Source organism: Heterocephalus glaber, unplaced genomic scaffold (genome assembly GCF_053883595.1).
Source record: "Heterocephalus glaber isolate CG9 unplaced genomic scaffold, H.glaber_assembly_v1.0 deba00001593, whole genome shotgun sequence".
NCBI lineage: Eukaryota > Metazoa > Chordata > Mammalia > Rodentia > Bathyergidae > Heterocephalus > Heterocephalus glaber.
Genome location: NW_028258368.1, coordinates 1,192,192 through 1,212,911, shown reverse-complemented (window position 1 = coordinate 1,212,911; position 20,720 = coordinate 1,192,192). Strand labels below are relative to the sequence as shown.

General features: G+C 37.8%; 2 protein-coding genes across 3 annotated transcripts in view; one reads left to right on the top strand and one right to left on the bottom strand.

Moving 5' to 3' along the window:
- Tfb1m (transcription factor B1, mitochondrial) overlaps window positions 1–20,720 on the bottom strand; it is a 58,170-nt gene that overhangs the window by 3,072 nt on the left and 34,378 nt on the right. The gene's annotated exons all lie outside the window — the stretch shown is intronic.
- Cldn20 (claudin 20) lies at window positions 16,027–19,951 on the top strand. The gene has a single exon (XM_087193550.1). The coding sequence runs from the start codon at window positions 18,189–18,191 to the stop codon at window positions 18,846–18,848; it is 660 nt and encodes a 219-aa protein (XP_087049676.1). The 5' UTR covers window positions 16,027–18,188; the 3' UTR covers window positions 18,849–19,951.

Sequence of the window (20,720 nt, the reverse complement as noted above, 5' to 3'; positions counted from 1 at the left end):
TAAAATGTAGTTTTACAGTGGCCTTTTATAATCCAATCAAATGCTCATTAAAGTCAGGAGGCAGACAACAGCATTAGGACACTTTAGTTAGCTTTGAATGAGTTAAAAAGAAGCTGCAGCAGCAGCAGTTCTGACTATAAGGCAGAGCTTCAAAACACAGAACGAAGGCAGATGGCCCCCTGGGACCACTTAGTGCTAAACTCCCTGGAAAGAGAATCTCTTAGGACACCACCTATTTGGGGTACAGACACTGATTACTCAGCTGCACTGAATTCATGTACATATTCTGCACAGCCACATCTCTTTCTGGAAGCAACTTTACTTGCCCCAGTAGGCACAGGCAGGATTGAAACTGAACATGGAAACTACCAAAAATTGTCACTGTTTGACAGTATTTAAGCTGCTACCAGCTGTAGATTCTTTAATTATCTTAAGATAAAACTTTTCAGGCATATCTGGTAAAAGATTTATGCTCAGCCTTATTCCAAAACCGGGCCTAAAATCAAAGGAAAAATACTGAAAAAGGAAAAATGGAGTCAAAATAGCTCTCCTGACAGAGACTATGACCTGGAAAACACAGGAAGTCTCTCCATGACTGACCAAAGCAGGAATTGTTAAATTTGCCATTCTGAACATCACTTTCCAAAGGGTAGGAAGGTGCAGTGATTTAGGCAGCATGGGCTGTACTGCTGCTTTTCAAAAAGTTTTTTTTTTTTTGGTACTGGGGATCGAACTCGGGACCTTGTGCTTGTTAGACAGGGGGCGGAACCACTGAGCTAAACCCCCCGCCCTCAGAAAGTATTCTTTAAATCCCATACAGGTTACCATTTTCTCTTAGGAGGACTGCTTCTCAAAATCCCTGTGGCTACAACATTCCTCATGAAAATGGCCTGTAACGTATGAGGATGAGAAAGGACTGTTTTTAGGGTAGAGGAAAAACAATGGCCTATGATGTAAGACTTGGTGGACAAAAACTGAAAATGGCCAAAGATGTGCTGTGCCTCAGGCAGCCAGAATGGGGTCCTGACAGAGCAGGCAGCGTTCTTCATGCAGGTCTGACCCGCCTTGCAGGCCATGTGACCCCTTCCGCCTTGAACAAGCAATGGTTCTATCCCCAAGGTTTCACGTTATTGCAGCTGCATCGATTGGACACACTAGAAGGGCTGGAATCACAGGGATGGTGGGGATGGCACATGCTAGGATGGTTCCACATGGCAGAGTAAAAACTACCAGTGAAGAGGCTTTTCCACACCAACAGTGCCTCCAAATGTCCTCAACCCTTCGGACGATTTTAGGTTAGAACAATAGTTAAGAATAGTCACAATCTAAATACAGTGTTAAATGTTCTTAATAAATTTTAGTAGGTTTTTCTAGCTTCTATGGTTTGCTTAGTTTCTTCAAATTTAGTAAGTATTTCCTATAGGACTCTAAGAAGCCAGCACTTCCCTTGACAGGTATAGAGGTCTTGGGGAGGTTGGTGGTCACAGAGTAGCCAGGAACTTAGGAAGGAAGACAAGGGATTGTGAAGTGAGTCAGGGCTTTAGGGAAGGGGAGTCCAGCTGTAGTGAGAAAAAAAGATGGCTCTCCTGTTTAGCCTTTCAGTGGAAGAGTTAATCTGGGAGTGGGTGATAGTGGGAAAGGCACATACACCCACAAACTCGGAAGTGCCCACTTTCACTCTATGATTTAGGACATCTCTGAAGGCTCTAGGGTATTCTCTAGACTTGTCCTCACCTCCTCTCTGTGGTTTCCCTTCCTTTTCACTATCTGAGCTCACTGGCATTTCTGTGCCTGCAGCTCATTCTGCCACTTTGTATAGCTCATCTCTACCCCATGTCCATCCAATTCTCCCACATGACAACAGTCAATTCTGACAGGAATTCTATAGTCACCAGGATTGAGCTGATGGCCTTCAGGTCTCCAAATACAATCATCTTTCAGCAAAGTAAAGCATGAGATAATATTTAACCCCTATGCAACCCTAAATCCATGAAACACTGACAGAATTCTAAACAATGCCCAAAACTGCTGAGACCAAAGGTGCATGTTCAGGCATGGATGCAATCTCTCTCCACCCAGTCTGTCACTTCTGGCTTCCCTGGACTTTAAAATAATCTCATCTTTACTTGCCTGATTTCATTACTTCAAGATACAGCTGATGTTTGCCAGTACAAGAAATGACTAACTTTTGTTTAAATAAAGTTTCAAAACCCTGCTCACATACAGCAGCAACCTATGTAAACTGTAGCAGGAGATTTTAAAGTTTGAATTCAATTCTGATACCCAGTAAAATTGGCTAACACTATATTGGAAAAGAAAATTCCCACCTGTAAACACAGTACTGTACTATTTAGTGGAGGAATCTGTAAAACTCAGTGGCAAAAAAGTTCAGCCAGTAATGTTTCCTGGTTCTGGGGGAGGGGGACCCTCCCATCCACCCTTTCCTCAAACCCTTCCCCCAAACAGACTTCTGAGAATTACTCTGAATGATGGGGACCATTTACTCTTGAACCATGGGAAGGCCGCTTAGTAACTATGGTAACAGATACAAAAAATGCTTTTTACTTATAATTGAACACTTATGCAAAATTATAGCCCTTTTTTCCCCCTTCCTTGAGTTTTAAGTCTATTAGAGGGTTAGATTACAAAAAAAATCAATATAAAGGAAACTAGATGCACTTAAAATATTCCAGCTTAATGCTGCATGCCCCTTTCCAAAGTCAATCTATAGGTACACCAAAGTGACCTAGAAATATTCCAAATTAAGAATTTATTATGAATTTAAATATTTCCCTCTCTAACCCATCATGTCAGCAGCCTTGGCTTTTAAAGGGCTGATGTCCTCTTTCTCCAGATCAGTATGTCTAGGGTGTGACTGGCTATCAGCTCAGAGCAGCACTTGGGACTCACAAGGAACCAAGGGTAAGAAGCTATTAAATATTGGCCAAAATGAAGAATGTACAGCCTTGTTCCTGATAACATGCCAAAGAGCTAAATCACTACCATATGGACACACAAAAATGAGGTAGGCCATATTCTAACAAAGGGGCTCCATTCAATAATCCCCTGGTGTTTAAGACAAGGACAATACAGCAGCAAGGAAAAACGATGAGGAAGTTACTTTTTATTCGCCAACATATGGCCATAAGTGAAAAACAACTGAAGGGATGTTAAGAAAAAAGGCTACAGGGACTACTCCATAAGAGCCCAAGAACAACATAGATGGATTCCAAGTTCAGAATGGTAATGTCATGGACAGACTTGGGTGGTCAGGAATGGGAGGCATCTGTCTAGTTTTGAAGGCTGTTGGCAGCACCTGGAAGAACATAGGACAGGGACTCGGGAGAGTCACATTTAGTGTCAGGTGAAAAGATAGGTAAGATAAACACCCTGGGGATGCTAGTGCCTCTGCAAGGATCTACACCAAGCTAATAACAATCACCATCAGGATATTTCAGGCCCTGAAGCTATAATTTCTCTAGGTGAGGATAACAGGGTGGCAGGCCATTCATGCCTATGACATGATAATTACGTGTTTCATAGGAAACTTCAAAAAATCAAATATGAATATAGATAAAATTTCTTAGAATTGTTTTACCTGTCCTTGACCCAAACCTAATTCAAGGACAGAATTTCAGTTGTAAAACTTTAAATGTACTCGAGGTATTTCAAACCAATGTGTTCAATAAAAATGTACTACACTCTCAGTACCTAGTAAATCTTTCTTTTTAGAGTTTACAATATGTGTGTTACTGTAACCATATTCATTTCTGCACAAGTTCTCCACTACCTTTTTCTTTACTTCTGTAGACCTTTGGTTTTTTCTCTCTTTTCAAAATCATAAAAAAAAGATCTTCAACAGTCACATAGGTTCCTTCTCAGACCATGAGCAGTGGGAAGAACTGGGCCTGAGAGGAAGAATGAGTTTGGGTCACAATGAGAAATGGCACTAAGAAATGCACTGATGAAGGGAAAAGATGGGGGGAAGGAGTTTTTGACTATATATTTATGTATGCAAATATATTTATGAAAGTATGAAAATTACGCATTTAGTAATAAGATGAATCAGTGCCTCCTGGTCCAAAGAGATAAAAACTCAAGGAAGTAAACAATCCTAAAGAAAGTACAAGAACAACAAGAATTAACAAAAGACAGATTAGGATTTCTTGCTGCATTTAATCTAGAGTTTCTGAATGATCCTGGGGGGAAAAACTTTCTAAAACCATGACCTACTCTACCATGACTTTGGTGTGCAGAGCACAGCACCTAGATGTCCCTGTGTGAACTGTCCTGGGCATGTGTTCTGCTATAATCACAGTATACAGGGACCTTGGGGCTGCCCTGCCAGGGCCTCAGAGTGACAGCATACTGGACAGGTGCCAGAGTTTGGCCCTTAGTTTTGCAGGTCCAGAGAAACTCCAGAACCTCAGAACTATCAGTCCTCAGAGATGGTTTCAATCTAAATAAACTCTGAGACACTTAAAAAATGTTGCTATTAAAATCACTATCAAAAGAAAGATGAACACAGATGCAAATATGTAACTGTCAGTGGACTAGACACCACTAACCCTTAAGATGCCCGCTCAGTACATTTCTTTCACATTAATGGTAGGTTTTACTATTATTATGGTTGTGCGATGCCATAGATTCAGCGTGGATATACAGACTCAGTTGTAATGCCTCCTGACAACAGCCTGGGAGAATGACCCTGTGTCCACATGGCCCTGGAGACTGGGTCTCTGAGGGATGTACTATCAGCATTCAGGCCAACTCTTTTGATGAGGTTTTTCTCATTCATATGTGTCAGTGCTGTCCTATCCTCCTTTCCAGTTTCTGACCTGAAAGACATTTTGCCTGTTCATAGGTGAAAAGGATGTCATCATTTTACATGTTGACTTTACTGGTTTAATTCTTTGAGGTGTAGGGGGTGGACAGAAGGTGTCATTGTCCTTGTTAGGTATCACCAGAGTTATAAAGATGAATAGGAGAAATGCTCCCAAATGATTATGAGTTCTCTAATTTGGCAAAATCACAAAGTCTTCATGAACCCACCCAGGAAGACTCTATAGTGCGGACTGTGGCTGAGATCCAAAGACCAGCTGGGCAAAATAAAAAGCATGGGCCAGGAGAACCTAGACAAGGCTTATTTAAGCGCACAAGCTCAGATATACCAACAACGAGGACAGATTAAAAGATGCTTGGCTCTTTCAAGTAATAACACAAAAAATATGCTAGGGCAACGATAGCAGTAATGCATATATATTCTATTCCTGAGCTTGAAAACACTCGATTACCATGCAAATGTCACTATAAAATGCAAAGGTAATATTCTAAAGTTATGTAGTAAAGATATAGAAAACATCCTCACAATCCCTTCTCACAATAAAAAGAATAACAAGGTAACAAATACCAGAGAAAATGGAAATGCAACCTATAGGTACAGACATGTAGTTGCTTTGCTAAACAAGTCAAAAGAACTACAATGGGGGCTGATGATTTAGCTCAGTGGTTCTGCCGCCCGCCTCACAAGCGCAGGGTCCCAAGTTTGATCCCCAGTACCAAAAAAACCACAAACAAAACAAAACAAAACAAAACTATAAAGGTTTCATAAGACATTTAAGAACACAAATTAAATTCTTCACTTATAGCAGTCCTCACTATTAACAGCTCATCTACAAACTACCCATTTTAAAAGTTAAGAAAGGCTAACCTAAAGCATTACTTTAAAATTAAAATGATCACAAAGATGGAAAACAGATAATGGACTGACAGTGCTCAGAACTGATACTGTTTATTTCCTAAGACTGGGTCACAAGAAAAGCAGTTTGACATCAAGTCAAACCACTTTAAATTTGTGGGACTAGAATAGGTAACATTCTTACTCTGAATTATTATTGTCAAGGTTGAAAAAGAAAGCAAAATTTTAAAATATTGCTTTAAATAGAACCCCAACTTTTCATTACAAGTGGGCAGTATTTGGAAAAACAGAAATACTAGATAATATCCTAGGCCAAATTTAATCCCAGACCAACTGGTAGTAAAAGGCTGGAGCCTGGGCCTAGGTCTCAGGGATTTTTTAAAGTTAGAAGAGATGGTTATATGTAGTGAGACCTATAGATCTAGAGAAAAACTTCAGTCACTTCCCTTATTGAGCTACTACTATTGCTTGGAAAAGTATCACACAATCCACTCAATTCATCTAGCGGTGATGATGAGCCTTGGGGCACCCCAAAGCCAGCCCCAATCTTTGCTGGGTGCAGCCCACGTGGAAGCTGAAAAGCCAGATACACAGGCCCCAGCCCTGCTGGTAGCTAGAAATGTCCATCAGAAGTGGTTTTGCAAAATTAGATATGAAAACTAAATGCAGTGTGTGTGTGCATGCGTGTATAAAAGATTTCTAGAAAACTGCTTTCTGATAATGTTTCACCACAGCCTCTTTCCTTATGTTTTTACCAAGAACATGGGTATGATGGTAGAGTTCACTCACAGCCAAGAAAAACAGTTTAGCTTGAAGGAACAGAAAGGGAGAGTAAGCTAGAATTCTGAGGAGCTTTAAATTATAGAACCAGCCCTGGATGGCTGACTTCCAAACGAATGTCCTTATAATTGAATCTACCATTAGATATTCTGTTGCTGCTTGAAAATTTTCTAAACAGAGCTCAAAACTGCCTCTGTGCACCTTCAAAATGTAGGGTGTCAATACAGACTGGAAACAAAGATGGTAATATTCTGGTTTCTTTTTTTGTAGACTGTAGATAACCCTGACTGTATTATGCATATGTGATTGTATCTCGAGTTTATGAACACCTCTATCTTGAATCTATCCCCTGCCAATACTGTACTATACTGCCATTTAGTTCCATTTCATCTCTTCTATTACAACAGCCTCCCAGAGTGTCTATCTTCATTTAGCCTTGACTTCTTTAAATGCATTCTCCATGCATGTCCTCTAGTGGTAGCTTTCAAAGTCCTTATTAAAGAAAATGTCATCCAACTGTTTCCCTGGAAGCACCCTTGTCCCACTCTCTCAAGGGTGCTACTGGGATCAGGTGATGAGAAGTTGAAGGGAAAATGAAAATGCTTCATAAACTATCAGGCTTTATACAGAGGTATGGTATTATTATTTGTATACTTCCCTGTTAAATCATTTTTTCAGAAGGAAAAGAAAAGCTAGTCTGAATATACAGGTTAGCAGCTCTAACCAACACAACACATTAAGGGATCACATCACATCACTTCCTTGTAACTTAGCTTTCTTATTTGTAAAATGTAGATTCCTCTGTCCTCACAGGTTTAGATTGAGAATTAAATATTACAGTGCCTTGGGGTTGGTTTTGTAGTCAAGGTTTGCAAGGGAATAGATTTAATACAGGACACATAATTTATAGGATTATTTTATTACAGTCACCCAAAAAGTCAAATGCAGAGAAGTGCAAGAGATCTGCCCATGCGCTACAGACCCAAAGAATCTAGCCAAGGGCCTGAATTCTTTGGCTAAGTCCAGGTGAAGACCTAAAGCTTAAGGCAAGGTCCTCCATGAGTCTGGCCAAGGCCTAGGGCTCAAGGTAACGTCTCATGTGAGTCCATATCAAGGGTCTGCACTGGGAAGGTCCAAAGGCCAGTGGTTAAAGTTAGAAAGTCTGCGCTGGTGGGGTGAAAGATTAATGTCACCAGGCTGAGGAATCTGCACTGGAGCCACAAAGTGACATTCAAGAAGACGACTAGGGCTCCCCTGAAGAAAACAGCAGCCATCCCAGCGATAGCAAGGACCCGAGCTCCTCTAATGAGAACAGCAGAGTTCCTTTCAGGAAAATCAGCCTCGGCAATCTTCTCCAGGAAAACAACAGCATACAATCTTCCCCTCCAGTTCTCCTTTAATGCTACACTTGATCTTAGCCAAAAGTCTGAGAAGCGATGTTCTCCTTTAATGCTGCTGGCAACAATTCTCAGGTGGGTCTTCCACCCCAAATCACCCTCTGTTCAGCTGGGAATTCCAAGTTGACCACTAGTTAATCCACCACAGTTGGGGATAGTGAAGAGTTCAGTTTTGTGCTGCAACAGTTCTGTAATGCCCATCTGTGATGTCAAGTGGCAGGTGGAAACACAACTTGGGGAGGGGGACATGTCGGGCAAAAGTTTTAAATTTAGGGGTCATACAATCTATTTAGAGAAGTCTCTAGATTTAAAAGATTTAATTTTTTTTATGTTCACATCAGAACTAGGTAATAGTGTTGATGCATCATTTATTTTCTCTCTCTTTTCTTTCTATGTAGAGGATTAATCCCAAGGTCTTTCACACTGAGCTACATCTCCATCTTTTTCAAAGCACTTTTTTTTTATTAAATAACTTTATTATAAACACACACATACACAAAATTAAAACCAAAGAAGAATGCAAGGGGAAAAAACTACAATATTCAAATATAGTAGAACTCAGCCAAAACAAAACTGAAAAGCACTTAAACATTTTTCCATATAACTTAATAAACCATCTCAAGCACCAACAAGACACCAGAGGATGTGATTTGTTTCAGAAAGGTCCCCAAAACCAACATTGAACAAATAATGATCTGGGAAAAAAACTCCAGTTAGTTAGCAGACTCCACATAAGCCAAACTTCTCCCTAATTTAAATTTCGATAGTCATATGACACGCAATGGAAACACAATCCGAGAAATATGTTATTAGGCCATTTCATCTGTATGTATCCTATTCAGTATTTACACATATGTGTCCTATTTATTTCACTTAAGAGGATGGCCTCAATATGCATCTGTTTAACTATAAATGACTCTAGTTTCTCATTCTTTATGGCTGAGTAGTACTCCGTTTTATAAAAAAACCACATCTTCTTTATCCAGTCTCCAGTTGAGGGGCACTTGGGCTGTTTCCAAGCTTTTGCTATTAAGAACTATGCAGCTATAAACATGGGTGCACATATATCGCTGTGCTAAGATTCTTTTAATTCTTTGGGGAAGATACCCAACAGGGGGACAGCTGGGTCGAATGGAACCTCTAAGCCTAGTTCTTTGAGGTATCTCCATACTGATTTCCACAGTGGTTGTACCAGCCTGCACTCCCACCAACAAAGGAGAAGGGTTCCTTTCTCCCCACGCTCCCGCCAGCATTTGTTATTAGATGATTTCTTAATAGCAGCCATTCTTTCTGGGATGAGGTGGAATCTCAGTGTTGTTTTCATCTGCATCTCTCAAATGACCAGTGATGTTGAACATTTCTTTGTATATTTATTTGTTGCTTTTACTTCTTTGTCTGAGAAATGTCTGTTCATTTCAGATGCCCATTTTTGAACTGGGTCTTTGAATTTGGGGGGGGGGTCTGATTTTTTTCAGTTCTTTATATATTCCAGATAGTAGTCCTTTGCCTAAAGTACAGTTGCTGAAATTTTTTTCCCACAGTGTAGGTTGTCTCTTAGCTCTGTTGGTGGTTTCTCCTGTAGTGCAGAAGCTTTTTAATAAGAAGAGATCCCAGTTGTTGATTCTTTGTGCAAGTTCCTGTGCCACTGAGGTTTTGTTCATAAAATCTTTTCCTATACCAATATCTTCAAGAGTTCTACCTAACTTATCTTCCAGCAAATTTAGCATTTCTGTCCTAATATTTAAATCTTTAATCCACTTCGATCTTAATTTAGTGCATGGTGATAGGCATGGGTCAAGTTTTAATCTTTGGCAGGGTGAAATCCAGTTTTTCCAACACCATTTATTAAATAGGCTATCTTTCCTCCAGTGAGCATGTTGGCTCCTTTGTCAAAGATGACGTGGCTGAGTTTGTCTGGAGTTGTTTCTGGATCTTCTAATCTATTCCACTGATCCTCGAGTCTGTTTCATTGCCAATACCATGCTGTTTTTATCAGTAGCTTTGTAGTATAGTTTCATGTTGGGGATTGTAATACCCCCAGCCATATCTCTGTTGCCTAGAATTGCTTTTGCTATTCTAGGTCTCTTCTGGTTCCAAATGAATTTTTGGATTGTTTTCTCTAGTTCTGTGAAATATACTGTTGGAATTTCAATTGGCATTGCATTAAACCTATATAATAGTTTTAGAAGTATGGCCATTTTCACTACATTGGTTCTTCCTATCCAGGAACAAGGGATGTCTTTTCATTTTTTTATATCTTCCTCAATTTCCTTTTTCAAAGTGCTATAGTTTTCCGTATAGAGGTCTTTTGCTTCCTTTGTTAGACTGACTCCTAGATATTTCATTTTTTTGGATACCACTGTAAAAGGAATTGTTTCCCTCATTTCTCTCTCAGTGAATCTATTATTTGTATATAAAAAGGCTATTGGTTTTTGAGTGTTGACCTTACATCCAGCCACTATACTGAATCTGTCAATTAAGTCTAGAAGTCTTTTGGCAGAGTATTTTGGGTCTTTTATGTAAAGTATCATATCATCAACAAATAATGACAGTTTAACTTCTTCCTTTCCTATTTTTATTCCTTTTATTTCTTTCTCTTTTCTAATTCCTGTGGCTAATGTTTCAAGAACAATATTAAACAGGAGTGGTGACAGTGGGCATCCTTGTCTTTTTCCTGATTTTAGTGTGAAAGTTTTCAGTTTTTGACCATTTAGTATGATGTTGGCTATTGGTTTTTTCATACACAGACTTAGTCAAGTTGAGATAAAGACCTTCTATTCCAATTTTCTGTAGGGTTTTTATCATGAATAGGTGTTGGATTTTGTCAAATTCCTTTTCTGCATCTATTGAGATAATCATACGGTTTTTGTCCTTGAGTCTGAATTAATATAATGTATTACACTTATTGATTTATGAATGTTGAACCATCCTTGCATCCCTGGGATAAATCCGACTTGGTCAGGGTGTATGATCTTCTCAATGACCCTTTGTATTCTGTTTGCCAGTATCTTGTTAAGGATTTTTGCGACAATATTCATTAGGGAGACTGGCCTGTAGTTTTCTTTTTGGATTGTGTCTAATTGCTTCCAGGAATGAATTTAGAAGCATTTGCTTCCCTTTCAATTTCCTTGATGAGTTTAAAGAGTAACTGGCGATAGTTCTTCTTTAAATGTCTTGTAGAATTCAGCAGTGAAGCCATCAGGACCTCGGCTTTTCTTTGTTGGTAAATTTTTTATTACATTTTCAATTTCACTCATTGTAATTGGGGTGTTTAGAATTTCTATATCTTCTTCATTTACCTTTGGTAATTCGTATGTATCTAGGAATCTGTCCATTTCTTCTGTGTTTTCCATTTTATTACAGTACAGGTTCTCGAATTAAGAACTGATGATGCTTTGGATTTCTCCTGGATCTATTGTGACTTCAGCTTTTTCATTCTTGATTGCGTGAATTTGAGCCTTTCAAAGCAAATTTTTAAAAATTTTAAGACAAAGTCTTGCTAAGTTATCGAGAATGAGCTCAAACTCAAGATTCTCCTGCCCCAGCCTCCAGGAGTGCTGAGATCGTAGCTTATGTACCACCATACCCAGCTGGCGTCATTGTATTTCTATATACAACTGCACTGTTATGCTTCATTCTGCAGTGGTCAGAGCTGGGAGCAGGTTGGTCCCTCTACCTGTCACCGGTCAGTGTGTCTGCACTGACAGTTCCCAGCAAGGAGCCAAATAAGCCAGGGTGCTAAAGGGACCTGGAAGGGTTTCTTCAGTAAGGGAAGGTTACTACAGCATTAAGAGTAATCCTGTTATTATGATGCCCATAATTCAACTCTACATCATTCAGTTTTTATACATGAAATTGTTTACATATTTCCATGCAATAAAAGAAGAAAGTCTATCAAAAGTACATTATGGCTTGGGCCAAGGATTTAGCTGAGTGGTTTTGCTGCCTGTTGCGCAAGCGCAAGGACCCAAATTCAATCCCTGGTATCCAAAAAACAAAACAAAAAAAAGTACATTATGGCTAAAAAGCAAATCCAAAGACATTAGATTTCTAAGAAAGGAAAACATATAAATGCCACACTTAAAAAATATGAAACACACAGAATAATACAAAACCCTGGACTGCAAGTAACTTGTTCTATGAATGTTTCACAGACAAGCAAACATTTCTAATAAATTTTAATGAGCAATACAAGTAGTGTGTGATGCTGAATGTCACATGACAACTGAGCCAATGATTCTTCTCTCACTGCAGGATTGTGGGTGATTTTCTCCCAGCACCGTAAGTGTGGAAGCAGTACTCCCAAAGTCACTCCCAGAAGGAAGCATTACCCTGATTCCAAAACCAGAAAAGGACTCAACCAAAAAAGAGATAAATGGGCAAATCTCTTTAATGAACATAGATGCAATAATCCTCAATAAGATACTGGCAATCCTCAATAAGAAACTGGCAGAAAATCATCAAAAAGATGGTATGCCATGACCAAGTAGGATTCATTCTAGGGATGCATGGATGGTTTAACATACACACGTCAATAAAGGTAATACACTGATAAACAGATGCAAGGACAAAAAATCACACGATCATCTCAATAGACAGAAAAAGCATTTGAAAAAATCCAACATCCATTCATGATTAAAAAAAACCCTCAAAAAATAGTTAGAGCAGGTCTGTATCTCAATCTGATAAAAGCATCTATGACAAACCAATAACCAACATCATACTAAATGGAGAGGAACTGAAAGTGTTTCCTCTAAAATCGGGAACAAGACAAGGATATCTGGTATCACCACTCCTGTTCAATATAATTCTCAAAACATTAGCCAGAGCAGTTAAGACAAGAAAAAGAAATAAAAGGGATACAGATAGTAAAGAAGTTGAATTATCATTATTTGCAGATGATATGATCCTCTATATAGAGGACCCCACAATCTCCACCAAAAGACTCCTAGAATGAATAACCATATTCAGTAGTGTAGCATGTTACAAAGTCAACACTCAAAAATTAATAGCATTCCTGTACACTAATAACAAACTCCCTGAGAGAGAAATTAGGGAAACACCTTTCACAATAACATCAAGGAAAATGAAATACTGAAGAATTAGCCTAGCCGAGAAAGTGAAAGATCTCTACAATGAAAACTATAGCATTCTGGAAAAGGAGATCAAAGAGGACATCGGAAAGTGGAAAGACATCCCCTGTTCCTGGGCAGGCAGAACCAATATAGTGAAAATGGCTATACTTCCAAAACTGTTTTACAGATTTAGTGCAATTCCAATCAACATACCAATAGCATTTCTTATAGAACTAGAGAAAGCAATCCTAAAATTCAAATGAAACTAGACAAGATCTAGAACAGCAAAAGCAATTCTGGGCTACAAGGGCAAGGCAGGGGCCATCACAATCCTGGACTTCAAGTTATACTAGAAAGCTATACTGATAAAAATAGCATGGAATTTGCAAACAAAACAAAACAGACTTGTGAGTGGATGGAATGGAATAGAAGTTCCAGAAACAATTCCTGGCACACTCAGTTACATTATTTTTACAAAGGGGCCAATGGTGCTGGGAAAATTGGTTATTCACATGCCAAAGACAGAACCTAGACCCATTATCTCTCACCCTGAACTAAAATCAAAATGGATCAAAGATCTAAATAGTAGAACACAAACAATTTGCTAGAAGACAAAAAATAGGTAAAACACTTTAAGACATAAATGTAGGCAAAGACTTTCTTAACAGAACACTGGTTGCATAAGAAATAATACCAAAAATCAAAAACTGGGATCTCATCAAATTAAAAAGTTTCTGTACAGCAAGGCAATAGTGAAGAGATAACCTACAGAATGGGAAAAAAAACTTTTGTCAGCTACTACTCAGACAAAAGACTAATATCTAGAATATATGAAGAACTCAAAACCAAAAACAGATCCTCCCAAATTTAAAGACCCCAAAAATGGGTATCTGAAATGAACAAACACTTCTTAGATGAAGAAATACAACTGGCCAATAGATACATGAAAAAATGTTCTACATCACTGACCATTCGAGAAATCTCACTCCAGAAAGAATGGCTACCATCAAGAAATCAACCAGTAACAAATGCTAGATGCACTGTGGGGAAAAAGGGACCCTTCTTCATTGTTGGTGGGAATGTAGACTGGAACAAACACTATGGAAATCAGTATGGAGTTTCCTAAAAAAACTAAAACTACTAATTTCATTTGACCCAGCTATTCCCCTTCTAAGTTATCTTCCCAAAAGAGTTAAAGACATCATACCACAGTGGTGTATGCATACCTATGTTTACAGCAGCACAATTCAAAATGCCTAAATCTTGGAAACAGCCCTATATATCTATCAACAGATGAATGGATAAAGAAAATGTATTTATACACAATGGAGCACTACTCTGTCATAAAGAAGGATAAACTTGAGTCAATTGTAGAAAAATGGATATACCCTGAGACAATAAAGTAAATCAGACACATGAGCAATATCACAAGGTTTCTCTTATATGAGAAACCCAATAAATAAGGTGCAAAATAAAAGACAAAAGAGAATAGTTATTGTAATCCAGCATAGACAATGTATCTAAAAGTGTACTTTGACTTAGTATAATTGTTCTATATGTTTTCTTTATCTTTTTGCCTGTTAATCCATATGTATAATTTTATAAGGACTTGGAAAATCTGATACTGGCAAAAATTATTTTTAAAAAAGGGGGACCAAAGGGGAATAAAAAAGAATTGAAATGTGTTATATACACATACCAATTTCTCACAGTGAAAGTAATCATTATGTACTGCAAACATGTACTCATAAAAATTTTTAAATATTTCAGGTTATATTTAACTATGGACATAAAATAACATCTTCCAACACAGACAAAAACTCAAGAATAAATTATTACTATGTAATGAAAACAGAATATTAACAGAAAAGAAAAGAAAGTCTTTTTGTGGGCACCCAAATAATTCCTCCTCTGTATGCAGTGACACAAAAGCATTTTTAGCTTTCAGGTTCTGACAAATCCTGTTGTAACAACAACTGCCTCCCTTCCCCGCCTCTCCTTTCTTAATTTTCCCACTGCTCAAAAAATGAGATGGAGAACCTGGTATTTATCTTCTAGCACCATCAGCATTTTTCACCTCTCTGATTTCTATGTGGCTCTTTATTTGCAATTTTCAAGTTAACTTGTTGCAGCTTCATAGAAACAATCAGACTCTCAGAAACAAGCCTCACATGTGGTTTCTCTTCCTGGGATCTAAATGAGACTACAATAATTTGAAGATAACTGACAGAGAGAAGTTAAGACCGTGCAGGCTACCAACAAAAGGTAAGAAAAATGAGAAGCTTCTAGAATGTTCAGAGACCTAAATACTGATCTTCAGGTACTGTTTAGTTGGAATTAAAGATTGTAAATATGTTATTAAATACTATTTTTGATAGAAATAAATCCTCTCTGGAAAATTGGATTTACATTTTAATGAAATTTACTGCAAAATTTCTTTGGTCAAATAGTTCATAAATTCAACATTCTCAGGTCTGTCCTGTGTACACTGTGTTCTGGAATTGCAAGTTTGTGCACACCACCCCTTTTTGGGTATTGTCATCGTATTTCTCTACCAAAGCCACTGCTATTGCAACCACTGAAACACAATACGTACGCCTTTATTCTCTATGACATCAAAATTTGAGAGAAGAGGCTACAAACTGTATTGTGTTTGTGGCTGGAGTGGAAAAAAAGTGTCAGAGGCACAATGATAGCATATTTATATAAAAGTCAGAAATAGTGACCTTCATTTTTGGGAACAAATTATTTCTATGTAAGTTCTCTATGCAGAAAAAAGCACTTTAAGTCCAATCTTCAACACTAACAAGTGCTATGCTAACCAGATGTAAAGTTGTACTATTTACTATTGTTTTGCCTGTCTGTAATTTATCTCTGCCAGTACTTGTTAATTACAATGAACAAGATGTCTACGGGTCTGAATGACAATGAAATTTATAAGAAGTACTGATTAATAAGAAAAGGGTTATAATTATTAAGTGGAACACAGACTGATAACATAAGGTTATTCAACCAAAGGAGAAAGAAAGGAGAGGGGGGGGGGGAGAGGGGGAGAGAGAGAGAGAGAGAGGGAAAAGCAAGTGAGCAAACAGATCATAGGGGGTATTATCAGCAAGCTCACTGCTTTAGAATCATAGGCTGCACATCGTTTGGGAGGCAGTAATTTAGCAATCTGGCTAGAGTCTGAAATGCTAAAATCAGTTAAACTTGAAAACAGTTATTATAGAACTGTAAATATGTTCTTAAATGTAAGAAACTTTAATTTTTGTTCTACTTCGGTCTCATAATAAATTTGGAAAACAGAAATGGTTTGACAACAAGGAGATCCTAAGCACACTGATGTTTGCAGATAAGTCTGACACTTGAGAACAAATCTCTGGCAAATCCTCCTGTATAATTGTAGAATTTACATTTCAAGACTATGGACAAAAATAGAAGCTACGGACACTATGGAAAAGGAGTGGGTGAAACAGTTCATGATGCATTTAGCTCCCCAGTGCAGCATTTTCTCCACTTCCCATGGGAAACACACAAGGGGAAGTTTGCAGTAGGAAGTATGGCAGTAAAGGAATGAATGGAGGAGATGTAGGATGAAGTGGGAAGAGATAAGAAAGACCTGGGCACTGCAGAACACAGGGTAGGTTATCAGAATGTCCTAATATGATAAAATTACAATGCCCAAGATGATAGCTGAGGTTTCTTTCAGCTCCAAGATTCTAAGAAAATAAATCAGTCTAAGGAAGAAGAGAAAAAAGAACAAGTTTCAAATGTCTTTAAATATCAATGGTCTTAAGATACAAAGTAAATTTAAAAATACCAATGATGGCAGTTACAAACCACTGAGTACTTTCTGTGGTTCAGTTATTGTTCTAAGCCCTTAAAATGGATCAATTTATCTAACCCTATGGCATAGGTACTAAGATCCTCATTTTCCAGAAGAGAATTCTGAAAGCCTGGAGAAATTACACAAAGCCAAGAACCAGCCAGACTGATTGGATCAAGAGCCCATCCTACATTTGCAAAATACATACGAATCTAACAGAATCACTCCGGTATATCATTTGAAATTAATTCATCTAGACAAAAGAAGCTAGTCTCGCAGTATGTCAGAAATCATCATATTTTTTCTCAAAGAAAGAAGTAAGTACTGCCAGATGGAATAATAGATGATGGTGCAACAAGAATAGGAAGATGGAAATAGGAAGCCCTTTTGTTTTTTAAAATACTGCCAGCCACAAAGTTTGTACTATCTTTTTCCTACTTCTATATTTAAAAAAAAACAGTTAACTCATTTTGGTACTTTTCCACATACAACTAATGATGCATCTATTTCTGGTATTTTGCGATTTGCCATCAGTGCTTCTGAACTGTTCAAACACCTGCTTTTGTAGTCAAATGCTACATATGGGTCAAGGAATGATTCTGATCTCAATTAGAAAGGATTGCTCACATTCTCATAGCAAAAAACAGTGAGTGGGCTCAACTGTTCCTGTTTCACCAGGTACCTAAAGTGAAACAAGTGTTAACCTAGGTAAGGACTATACAACTGGATATGAACTAGAAATGGTGGGGGAAAATAAATCAAGCCAGTAACTGATTTCCTTCCACTTGTCTCCTTTCTCTTTGAACAATCCACTGGGTCACATGCCTGGCACCTGGTAGCTACTGAATAAAAATGTGTTTTTCAGACCATTTCTTGAATACTTACAACTTGTTTAGTAATATTTATAAATTACTCTGAAGTACATTTAATTTTAACCTATAAAGCACTTTCATTAAAAATAATGTCATTTAAAAAAATCTACAATGCAAATAAAATATTCTACTACATTCTGCAGCTGGAATTTGAAGTATCTTTACATTTTCAGCATATTTTGTCCACAAAGTGGACAACTCCTTTCTTTATGCCATAAAGCAGCCCCCTTGCACAACTACTTGGAGGAATGTCAGTCTCCGAGGCCTGCTGTGACCTTTTCTCCTGGGCTGCAGCATCCTCATCTGCTGTGTGTGTGAGCACACATGTGCGGGCACAGCAGGAGGGCTATTCAGATATGTTCTGGCTTCTACTCTAAGGATAAACCTTTTTGTTTACTTGTTCTCTCTTCCCTTTAATACTGACTTTGTCTTCTTTCCCTAGCTTTTGACTCTACTGCACAGAAATTAGCTACAATTTGAACTGAGCACTAACACAGTTAAAAATCAAGATCTTCCAGGAGGACAGAGATTAAGAGTAACATCATGGCCTCCCTGGGTTTGCAGTTCCTTGCTTTCATCCTGGCCATATGTGGGGTCTCTGGAGTGCTCACGGCCACTCTGCTGCCTAACTGGAAAGTGAATGTGCATGTGGGCTCCAACGTCTTGACAGTCATTATACAACTTCATGGGTTGTGGATGGACTGCACGTGGTACAGCACTGGGATGTTCAGCTGCATGCTGAAAAACTCAATCCTATCCCTCCCCATCCATGTGCAGGCTGCCAGGGCCACCATGGTACTGGCGTGTGTTCTGTCTGTCTTGGGGATCTGCATTTCCATAGTAGGAATGAAATGCACTCACTTAGGAGGGGATCAAGAAACCAAGAGTCAGGCTTCCTTTGCTGGAGGAGTCTGCTTCATGTCCTCAGGGATCTCTGGCTTAATACCCACAGTGTGGTACACAAAGGAGATCGTCGTGACATTTCTGGATCCGACAGCTTCAGAAAGCAACAAATATGAGCCTGGAGGAGCTGTTTATATAGGATTCATTTCAGCAATGCTGCTGTTTATCTCTGGCATTCTTTTCTACATTTCCTACACCAAAAAGAATCCAGAAGCTGGGCTGTCCCTTCCCAAGCAGGAGCAGCCCTCTACTGCTCAGTTAAAAAACAGTTCTGCATACAACCTGAAGGATTATGTGTAAATAGGTACATAATGCACATGCAATGAAGCTTCTGGCCAACTGCTGGGACTTTATTTTAGATACAAGTATCAGACTCATGCTTGACTTCCTCCACCAAGAGTGCAAAATACTTTAAAAACTACTAAGTAGTTTAAAATAGTAACAATCACATACAATTACATATTTTAAGATTTATTTTTCCATGATTGCTTTCATGTTTTACTTAGAAGTTTATAACTGGAAGAGGTTCTCACTACATTAGTAAGACAATTAGCTGATAGCATTTTTTTCCTTTTTAAAATAACTTGATACATTTTCTAAATTGGATTTTGTAAAAGAACTTAATTGCCAAGTATAAAAAATACCTTGGTCGTGGTGTTCACCAAGAATGTTACCTAGGTTTACTATCTGGTAGGCAACACCTAAAGAAGCTGCTTGTTTCAAACCACAAGAAATGAAGGTGATGCTGGGAACAGAAGAATGGTCCACTCCATTCAGGTGTTGCCCAAACCATCCATCCCAAGTCCCAACCACCACTCTCACTTTCAAATTATAAAGGTATATACAGGCATGTATAGGAGCCAACATTAAAAAGTAAGATTAGGCAGAATGAAAAAAACTATAAATGTTGCAAAAGAATAGAAAAGCCAACCAAAACACAAACTAAAATCTCTAGGACTTTTAAAGCATTAAGTACAAGCCAAGTGATAAGAATACATGTTTGTTTTAAAATGGCCAAGAACTCAACTCTAGCTTCCAGCAAAACAATTCTCCAGATTCAGTTTATTTCTCCTGTAACAGTTTGGATTTATTATTGTCCCACTTAATCTATCATAATATTATTCAAATTACTATTTGAATGATAAAAGTTATTATAAATTGTCAATTGATCTTCTTAAATTTGATTCAAGTCAACAAAAATATTGTGATCTTATAAATAAGTAGCATCAATTAGTTAATCGATGTGTAAGGATATTTAAAGTATAAAGAATGCATTTAAAATACAGGTTAAAAGAATTTGATAGGTATTGAAACATCTTAATATTAGTTTATGATACATAATTCAAATATTATCTCATGATATGTATCAATATTTTAAGAAAATAAAAACTGGATTTTTTTATAAGGACAAAAAAATTGCATACTTGTTTCTAATTATTTGTTAATTTATGCTTAGGAATTGTTTATAATACAATGGCAAAAGGAAAAATGTACGTTAATAACTCAAGAAGTAGGAAGATATTGTAAATAATTTTCAGTTGTGCATACAAAAATAAATACTAAAATATTTGACTTACATCTATTTTACTTGGTAGATCATCATTTTCCCCTGCATCAATATCACTAGCTATTAAGGGGATAGCAAAAATGAAAAGGTACTATTTCATATAAGAACTAAGAAGGAAATCATTTTAACAGAAGTTTAAGTGATTGTTAAAAGTACGTATTCCTTTTGAGTGGTCAAAATATTATTTCCCAAACAAAAGAAAATGTCACATTGAAAAGAATTCTGATATATTATTTTCATGCAAATTAAATTGCTAGGACTGCTTTGACACCTCTATGTTCTCTCACAGTGCTTAACGTGTCTATTTATATGCAATCTATGCAGCCTAGAGTCCTACACTGTACTAAAAGTTCACCTTATGCATTTTATGTAACACTACACGTCAAAAAAAAAAAGACAGTTTTAATTACCTCGAGAATATTTTCTTCTTAACTAGACAGAGGAATGTTTCAAACTCAGCAAAGCAGCCACTTTCTATAAAAATCAAGGCCCAATTCTATGTGGACTGAAAAGAGCGATGATGAAATAAATGGTGTGCAGCCCCTCCATCCCCACCTGTGCTGCATTCACTCCTCCACCCACAATCCTCTTGCTTTAGCCCAGCT

Bases quoted from the DNA above. Each gene is read 5' to 3' on its own strand.
- Cldn20 (XM_087193550.1), top strand. From the start codon at position 18,189: ATGGCCTCCCTGGGTTTGCAGTTCCTTGCTTTCATCCTGGCCATATGT.